Source organism: Sardina pilchardus, chromosome 16, assembly GCF_963854185.1.
Source record: "Sardina pilchardus chromosome 16, fSarPil1.1, whole genome shotgun sequence".
NCBI lineage: Eukaryota > Metazoa > Chordata > Actinopteri > Clupeiformes > Clupeidae > Sardina > Sardina pilchardus.
Window position 1 is genome coordinate 31,279,919 of NC_085009.1, and position 9,695 is coordinate 31,289,613.

Here is a 9,695-nt window from a genome sequence, read left to right on the forward strand (position 1 = left end):
AACGGCAAAGTGTTCCTTTAACCCCAGCTGTTTTATGTGAAGTGAATGCACCAACAACCACTAACCGTAATGTCTGCAGTGTGCAGTGGGGATCCTGCAGTAAAGCACACAGCTGAGTCACTCCCAAGGCTCCTCGTATGCGTCTACTCAGATCCAGCTCAGTCATGAGTAAGGGGTTTGAACCCACAGCTGAAGCCACAGCAGCACAGGCTTCCTCAGCAGCACTACTCTTCAGGAACCTGGACACATAAGGAGGACAACACACCTTTCATCTCACCTGACATAAACATCACTGATGTGGGCATAGAAAGACACAAAGACGTTGGCAAGTCAGACAATCGAGTAATAATGAAATGATGAGTTGCTATTGCTGTTGCTGTATTCAGGGGAAAGGGTGTATTGCTACCCATTTATGTGTATATGTGTATACAGTGTGTGTGTGTGTGTGTGTGTGTGTGTGTGTGTGTGTGTGTGTGTGTGTGTGTGTGTGTGTGTGTGTTATTATTTGATCTGCCTTGTGCTGCAGCTTTAAATCTCACAGGGTCAGTTGTCTCTGCAGCTTATCTGGTCTCTTCAAATACCATGTTCATGTCTGGTCATTACAGATCAACTGAATCTCCACAGAAGGTGTTTCCACCACAGACAAGTCAACTGGAAGCAAGTCTGAATCTTCACCAGCTTGATAAAAAATATGAAGCCTGCCTGACTGTCCACTATATACTTACTGGACATTGCTCAGTGTACACTGTGGATCCTCCTTCAGGTCTATAAGCAGTTTGACTCCAGATTTCCCTGGATCATTTCCTCTGAGATCAAGCTCTCTGAGGTGTTTGGGATTTAACCTCAGGGCTGAAGCCAGACTAGCATAGCCCTTCTCTGTGATACTGCAGTCAGAGAGCCTAGAAGGAAAGGATTTAGTCAATGCACCAGAAAATAATATATAGTTTTCCAAGTATAACACTAAGTTGTGCCAGTGTTGTTTACAGTAGAGAATTTACAACAACCTGACAATGTTGTGTGTCCATATAATGTGACAAATGCATTATTACATAAATAAAGGCACAGAACTGACTATTGTGTGGGTGTGTGTGTGAGATGTTCACAAGTCCTTTGTTGGGTAACGCTTTAGAATAACATGTGCTTATTAGCTATTAAAGAGACCCTATGCAACTTTCTGCAGGAGACGATCGCTCCTTGTTTACATCTGGAAGTCTGAGACTAAGAACCACGCTTGCAATTTATCTATCTAAAGAGGAACTATGCAGGATTGGCGATTTCATTTCTGGTTTCGGTTTCGTTTTTCGTTTTCGCTCGTTTTATGCTTGCATTTTCTCTGCAGAGCTTCTCCGACAGCTTTAGCGTGTACATTTATACATGTATAGGCTATATTTAAATATATAAATTGCAAGCGTGGTTCTTCGTCTCAGACTTCCAGATGTAAACAAGGAGCAATCGTCTCCTGCAGAAAGTTGCATAGGGTCTCTTTAAATATAGCCTATACATGTATAAATATACACGCTAAAGCTGTCGGGGAAGCTCTGCAGAGAAAATAAAACGAGCGAAAACGAAAAAGGAGACCGAAACCAGAGATGAAATGGCCAATCCTGCATAGTTCCTCTTTAACAGTGCAAATTAAGCAGTTAACAATTAGTTACTGACAGTTAGCTAACTGTTGTTATCCTTTAATAACATTAACTAACTGTTAACATACAGCTTGTAAGTGTTAATAAGCAGCCTTTTAAGTTTTAATTTAGTCAATGCACCAGAAAACAATATGTAGTTTTCCAAGCATAACACTAAGTTGTGCCAGTGTTGTTTACAGTAGAGAATTTACAACAACCTGACAATGTTGTGTGTCCATATAATGTGCCTTCTGCAACATCACTGCTGTATGATGATAAGACCCCCCCACCCACTGGACAAATGCATTGTTACATAAATAAAGGCACAGAACTGACTATTGTGTGTGCGTGTGTGTGTGCGTGCATGCATCCTTGTGTTTGCGTTGGTGTTTGAGTGAAAAAAAATAGATAGAAAGATAAAAACACACTGTTAAATTCACTGACAGCAACTCCGTATTTGGTCTTGTGATACTCACTGTAGTTTCTCCAGTTTACAGTTGGGATCCTCCAGAAGAGAAGAAAGATGCTTCACTCCTGAGTCTCCTGCTTTATTCCCACTCAGCTGCAGCTCTCTCATGTGTGAGGGGTTTGATCTCAGTGCTGATGCAAGAGCTCTGAAGCCTTCCTCTCCAATACGGCAGTCATCCAGACTGCAGAGAGAAGTAGGAGAAATACTACATCTGAACTTATTTTTGGACAATCAAACATGACTGTCAAATTTGCAATAAACTTTATGTGTGTGTGTTAGTGTTCATGTGCGTGTGTGTGTGTGTGTGTGTGCATGGTGTGTTATAGTATGAGTGAGTCAGTAGTTTGTGTGTGTGTGTGTGTGTGTGTGTGTGTGTGTGTGTGTGTGTGTGTGTGTGTGTGTGTGTGTGTGTTTGAGTGAGAAAAAGAGATAAAGCACACTGTCAAATTCACTGATAGCAACTCAGTATTTGGTCTGATGATACTCACTGTAGTTTCTCCAGTTTACAGTTGGGATCCTCCAGAAGAGAATAAAGATGCTTCACTCCTGAGTCTCCTGCTTTATTCCAACTCAGCTGCAGCTCTCTCATGTGTGAGGGGTTTGATCTCAGTGCTGATGCAAGAGCTCTGAAGCCTTCCTCTCCAATACTGCAGTTATCCAGGCTGTAGAGAGAAGCAGGAGAAATACTTTATCTTCATTTCATTTTAGACAATCAAACATGACTGTCAAATTTGCAATAAACTGTATGTGTGTGTGTTAGTGTTTATGTGTTTGTGTGTGTGTGTGTGTGTGTGTGTGTGTGTGTGTGTGTGTGTGCGCGCCTGTGCGTGTGTGTGTGTGTGTGTGTGTGTGCGCGCCTGTGCGTGCGTGCATGCGTGTGTTTGCATTGGTGTTTGAGTGAGAAAAAAAGATAAAAATACACTGTTAAATTCACTGACAGCAACTCCGTATTTGGTCTGATGATACTCACTCTAGTTTCTCCAGTTTACAGTTGAGATCCTCCAGAAGAGAAGAAAGATGCTTCACTCCTGAGTCTCCTGCTGCTTTATTCCCCCTCAGCTGCAGCTCTCTCATGTGTGAGGGGTTTGATCTCAGTGCTGATGCAAGAGCTCTGAAGCCTTCCTCTCCAATACTGCAGTTATCCAGGCTGTAGAGAGAAGTAGGAGAATTACTTCATCTTCATTTCCTTTTGGACAATCAAACATGACTGTCAAATTTGCAATAAACTGTATCTGTGTGTGTTAGTGTTTATGTGTTTGTGTGTTTGTGTGTGTGTGTGTCTGTGTGTGTGTGTGTGTGTGTGTGTGTGTGTGTGTGTGTGTGTGTGCGCGTGTGTGCGCGTGTGTGCGTGTGCGTGTGTGCGTGTGTGCGTGTGTGTGTGCGTGTGTGTGTGTGTCTGTCATGTTATAGTATGGCTAATTGAGTCAGTGGTTTGTGTGTGTGTTCGTGGGGTTTGTGTTATAGTGTGAGTGATTGTGTAAGTGAGTGAGAGAGTGGCTGACTGACTCAGTGGTGTGTGTGTGTTTGTGTGAGAAAAAGAGATAAAAACACACTGTCAAATTCATTGATAGCAACTCAGTATTTGGTCTTGTGATACTCACTGTAGTTTCTCCAGTTTACAGTTGGGATCCTCCAGAAGAGAAGAAAGATGCTTCACTCCTGAGTCTACTGCTTTATTCCCACTCAGCTGCAGCTCTCTCATGTGTGAGGGGTTTGATCTCAGTGCTGATGCAAGAGCTATGAAGCCTTCCTCTCCAATACTGCACTTATCCAGGCTGTAGAGAGAAGTAGGAGAAATACTTCATTTTCATTTCCTTTTGGATAATCAACATTACTGTCAAATTTACAATACTTTGTGTGTGTGTGTGTGTGTGTGTGTATTTTAGCCTGGCAAGCCAAACTATACAGAAATATATAGTCTGGGTTCGGACCAGTCACAGAGCTGAAGCCTGTGGGTGGGATGAACAGTTGTCTTTCAAACTACTCTGTACGCAATAGGCCAGCATTTGTGACCAATCATCAGGCATGAAAACGGGTCAGGGGTGAAAAAGGTGAGAAGACTCTTCGAACCCCCCCCTCTGAAAAGGAAAAAAGAAAAAAAAAAGGACAAAAATCTTCCAAAGTGTGAGGGACCCGCTTTCTTTCTTTCTCTTTCTCTCTCTCTGTGCTTGAAGTTATTACACATTTCTGATGATTTCATAGGCCTAATGGACACTTAAACAGAATAAGGATAAGTCTGAATATTTGTTGGACCAAACCAGGTAATCAATAAACTTGCTTGAGACACTAACTATTTCAAACTAATATTATTATATAAAATAGGGTAGATAGGCTTTAATTTTTGTAATTGTTTTTAAACGTTTTAACATGCAGCCTAGGCTACTACAGATTGTGGTTTCTATTGTGCTAGTGTGTTTAACCAACCAATAAAGTTATGTGAACGGTCTTCATATTACAGGTTAACCTGTAGGCACAGACTAGGCTTCTGATCAGGGTCCTGCAACTCGACAATCAAATGTAAATTTAGGCTACGTTACGCATGGCTTACGAACTCGTAATGATCCGGGTGTAACTGAAACTTGTCGCAAGTCACACACATAACTCAAACGGTTACGTGCGTTACATGTGGTCTGAAGCAGTCGCAACTTTTTTTAGCTACGTTACGAATCATTTGCGAACCATTTGAGTTGTATATCTTTTGCGTAGGCTTTGCGTAACGTCTATGCGCAGTGTGCTTCGAGTAACAGGGCCCACGTTTCTTAAAGACAGCATTATCATGTCAATCAACTACGTCTCTGGACAATATGAGCATTTAATTCAACTGTCACACTAGCCTTTGACTGATAAAGTCTGCCTATTTGCTTCACCTATTGCCGATCTAGATGGTTCAAACTGCACGTATTCTTCATCAAAATAACTCGTTATGTCTACATGTTTGTCTAATTTAGCTAACTTTCAGAACATTAGAGGAAAACATCCTGCTACGTTGCTACACTAGTCTCAGCGTCTTTTTCTAATAGAAGTTTAAAGTTTCAACTAGCCCAACTGTGAAATCCCTCGGCATCTCTCCTCGCCAGGATCACTATTCCACCTGACATCTCAGACGCATATCTGCGCTCACAACAGAGGCTACTTGGCTTTCGCGTTCTGTTCGCATTGCGTCTATGTCAACATTAGCTTCCACTAATGTTTATTAAACGCATAGGGCAGGGGCTACATTCACGCATCCCTTGCTGATCAGACACGTTTTAAATGCGGCTCTGGAAACACCTCAAGATGTGTTAGCGTCTGCGCATGACTCAGTTATAAATTCAATTCACCTTGACCCCCCCCCCCCCCCCCCCCCTAAATATTTTCTCATCGGATCTGCACGAATCGTCACCTATTTTTTATTCAAAACGGGGACTTTCGCCGAAAGGTGAGGAGTTTTCATGCCGGAATCATAGCCGGTCGGCAAAACGGCAAATACACACTTCTTTAAAACGAATGACTGGAGTGCTTCTTTCTGCTCAACCTTCAAATGGTCCAGCCTCCTGGCGTCAATATCGGAAGGCGAAGGTGAGCTAAGGCGGGCTCAAGGACTCTGCACACAGATAGAGCGTTCTGATTGGCTAGGCTGGCCTGGAGTCGAACGCAGACTTGGCCTCAACGGTGCGACCCTAGACCATCCCGCTAGGCAAAAATATTTTTGCCCGCTAGGTTGCGTCTAGATTTCTAGGCTAATAAGTATTTGTGTGTCTGTTGTGTGTGTGTGTGTGTGTGTGTGTGTGTGTGTGTGTGTGCATGTTTGTGTGACAAAAAGTCATAAAACACACTGTCAAATTGATTGGTGTTGCGATACTCACTGTAGTTTCTCCAGTTTACAGTTGGGATCCTCCAGAAGAGAAGAAAGATGCTTCACTCCTGAGTCTCCTGCTTTATTCCCACTCAGCTGCAGCTCTCTCATGTGTGAGGGGTTTGATCTCAGTGCTGATGCAAGAGCTCTGAAGCCTTCCTCTCCAATACTGCACTTATCCAGGCTGTAGAGAGAAGTAGGAACAATATTTACCTATTGAGGCTACATGCCCACTAACTTATGCCCCAGTGCCTGTTCCCACCAGACTGCTGTTTGCAACATCACTATTTATCTCTCTCTCACACACACACACACACACACACACACACACACACACACACACACACTGGACACATGCATCATACTGCATAAATGAAGCCCCAAAACTGATCATTATGGGATACTAAAATGTCTTACCTGAGTGTCTCTAGTGCACAGTTTGGGTTACCCAGTCCACTACACAATTCTTGGACCCCAATATCTCCAATACTGTTGGCACTGAGGTCCACATTTTTCAGCTTTGAAGACGCTTTGGTGAGGACAGATGCCAGACCTGTACAGCTCCTCTCAGTGAGCCCACAACTGTTGAGCCTTAAGGGGAAAACATTCCATCAGTTAACAGACTCTAGAAAGGACTTTTAGTAAATGGTAAATGGACTGCATTTATTTGATTAGCTTCTGCACTCAAAGCGCTCTACACATCATGCCCCACATTCACCCATTCACACAACGATGGCAGAGGCTGCCATGCAAGGCGCCAACCTGCTCATCGGGAGCACTGGGGTTACTGTAGGTGTCTTGCTCAAGGACACTTCAACAGGGTCAGGAGGAGTTGGGCTCCAACCAGCAACCTTCCAGTTACTGGACGACTCCTCTACCTCCTGAGCCACTGCCGCCCTACTGTGATGCTATGAGAACATTAGTGTAGTCATGCATCTGAATCATACTTAAACTGTAACTGCACCCATAACTCCACCCAATTCACATTTCTGAAAAAGGCTTTAAAAATGGGCGGGACGTCCTGAAATGTGGAGGGGAGGGGCGCACGCGAACCATGGTGATTTTGTGTCAATCTGGGAATGAGAGCTGCAGACATGGCTCATCACAGGTAATCAGGGCAGCAGGTGTTGGGGCGTTTCATTCCTAATTTGTAACGACCCGGTGACGTAGAGTCATCAGAGAAGTGCAGGACTACGTCAGCAGTTTGGACCAAAATGCCATGACATGTTTCAACCTGTAGAGGGTGCGGAGAGCTATATCTCCAATACAAAATAATGCAAAATGTTGCTTTTCTCGGGAAACACGATTTTTGTCAATATTAACCACCACTGAGTCATTTCAATCAATCAACAGCTCAAAAACATATTATAGGGTGCAGTTACACTTTAATATCAACTTAAATTACCATCCACCTTCCGCCCACAACTTTTGCTATCCTACTCACAGAGCCTTTTGGGATTCCTCCACTACTGGCTGCAGCCTTAGGAGACATTCATCAGACCTGCTGTACTTCTTCAAATCAAACACATCCAGCTTTTCTTCTGATGTCAGAAGCACAAACACGAGAGCTGACCACTGAGTGGATGAGAGTTTGGCTTCAGAAAGTGTCCCTGCACTTAGGAAGCTCTGGACCTCCTCCACTAAGGAGTGATCATTGACTTCATTCAGACAGTGGAAGAAGTTGAGAACTCTTTCTGATGATGGCATCTCCCTGATCTTTGTCTTTATGTAGCTGCCTATTTCCCCTTGGCTTTCATGTTGTACTTTCTTTATCAGGCCTTTTAAGAGTCTCTGGTTGGATTCCAGAGAGAGGCCAAGAAGGAACCGGAGGAACAGATCAAAGCGCCCATCTTCATGTTCCAATGCTTTGTCCACAGCACTCTTCTGTAAGGTGGTCATGGATTTGCCCGTTGCTTTCAAAAACTGAAACACTGTTCTGGGGGGTTGTTGTGGGGACATGAGATCTTTCCCTTCTTTTATTAACATCAGGATCACATACAAAGCTGCAAGGTACTCCTGGATGCTCAGATGCACAAAGCAGTACACCTTTTCCTGATGAAGACCTGATTCTTCCTGAAAGATCTGGGTGCAAATGCCACAGTGTACTGCTGCCTCTGTGACATCAATACCACTCTCTTTCAGGTCCTCTTCATAAAAGATCAGGTTGCCCTTCTTCAGCTGCTCGTAGGCCAACTTTCCAAGTGCAAGGAGACTAGCCTGGTTCCACTGTGGATCTGTGTCATGAACTCCTTCAAATTTCACACTCCTCTGCTTGGTTTGAAAAACAAGGAAATATGTGTACATTTCTGTCAAAGTCTTTGGTACTTGTTTACCTCCTTCACTCTTGAGAATAAATTCAATAACATTAGCAGCAATCCAGCAAAACACTGGTATGTGGCACATAATGTGGAGGCTTCTTGATGATTCTATGTGAGTGATAACTTTGCTGGCAAGATCCTGATCACTGATCCTCTTCCTAAAGTACACCTTCTTCTGAGCGTCACTGAACCCTTGTACTTCTGTGAGCCGGTCGACACACTCTGGAGGGATTTGATTGGTTGCTGCTGGTCGGGAGGTGATCCAAAGGAGAGCAGAGCGAAGCAGATTACCCTTTATGAGATTTGTCAGTAAAACATCCAATGAAGTGACCTTTGTCACGTCAGTCAAAATTTCATTTTTCTGAAAGTCTAGTTTGACTCGACATTCATCCAGACCGTCAAAGATGAACAACACTTTGTACTTCCCCTGGCTGGGAAAAGTTAACTGCTTTATTTCTGAGAAAAAGTAGTGAAGAAGATCCATCAAAGAGAGTCGTTTGACTTTCATGCTGTTGAGCTCCCTAAAAGGCAGTGGAAATATGAAATGGATATTCTGGTTTTCTTTCCTCTCAGCCCAATCCAGGATGTACTTCTGAACTGAGACAGTTTTGCCAATGCCAGCTACTCCCTTCGTGATGACACTTCTAATTGGTTTGTCTTGGCCAGGTAAGGGCTTAAAGATGTCTGTGCATTTGATTGGTGTCTCCTGTCCAGCTGGTCTCTTGGATACGGACTCAATCTGCCTGACTTCATGCTCCTCATTTACTTTCCCACTTCCTCCCTCTGTGATGTAGACCTCTGTGTAGATCTTCTCCAGCAGAGCAGAGCTGCCTTGCTTTTGTATTCCTTCAAACACACTCTGGTACTTTTTCTTGAGATTTCTCTTCAGCTCAGTCTGACAAACCACATCATGTTCATCTAATTCACAAGAAAATAAAACATAAAACAATACAATTATGTCTATCTAGCCACCAATACCAGAAAAATACAGTCCATCTATTTCACCATAAATGTAAGACACAACACTGGGTAATGCAAGTAAAGTAGCATTTCTTACTTTCTTGCAGTTTGTCAGCAATACTATTCTGCTTCATGTTCCTCAGGAAGTGCAGTGCCATCTTCAGAGCACCTTCTCTGGCATCAGTCTCATCCTGCTCTTTACCCTCAAAGTGCTCTTGGTAAATTAGAATCTTCTTGAATCTCTTCAGCTCATTCCTCACAAAGGTGATGATCTTCTCCTCAAGCACCTGGTGTACAAATATCTGGTTATTCTTTTTATTACAATATCCAGCTTTTCAATAAGTCCATATTATTATTGTTCTGCATTGTAACATCAAAAACGTGTATATAAGTGCAGCATGATATAGCTGCATGCAAACCTGGAATATGTGCTTGAGGTCCCGCTGGGTAAACTGGTCACTGACAGCATCTGGTTTGCATTCCTCCATTTG

The 9,695-nt window shown here is 43.2% G+C and overlaps 1 protein-coding gene across 1 annotated transcript in view; it reads right to left on the bottom strand.

Moving 5' to 3' along the window:
* Positions 1 to 9,695, bottom strand: part of LOC134059649 (uncharacterized) — a 246,170-nt gene extending 236,475 nt beyond the window's left edge. The window contains exons 1-9 of the mRNA XM_062516092.1: positions 9,624 to 9,695; positions 9,302 to 9,491; positions 7,371 to 9,162; positions 6,344 to 6,517; positions 5,937 to 6,110; positions 3,693 to 3,866; positions 3,062 to 3,238; positions 2,580 to 2,753; positions 2,099 to 2,272 (exon numbers count right to left, since the gene is read on the bottom strand). Of these exons, the coding sequence (XP_062372076.1) occupies positions 2,099 to 2,272; positions 2,580 to 2,753; positions 3,062 to 3,238; positions 3,693 to 3,866; positions 5,937 to 6,110; positions 6,344 to 6,517; positions 7,371 to 9,162; positions 9,302 to 9,491; positions 9,624 to 9,692 (3,098 nt within the window). The 5' untranslated portion in view covers positions 9,693 to 9,695. The remainder of the gene's footprint in view (positions 1 to 2,098; positions 2,273 to 2,579; positions 2,754 to 3,061; positions 3,239 to 3,692; positions 3,867 to 5,936; positions 6,111 to 6,343; positions 6,518 to 7,370; positions 9,163 to 9,301; positions 9,492 to 9,623) is intronic.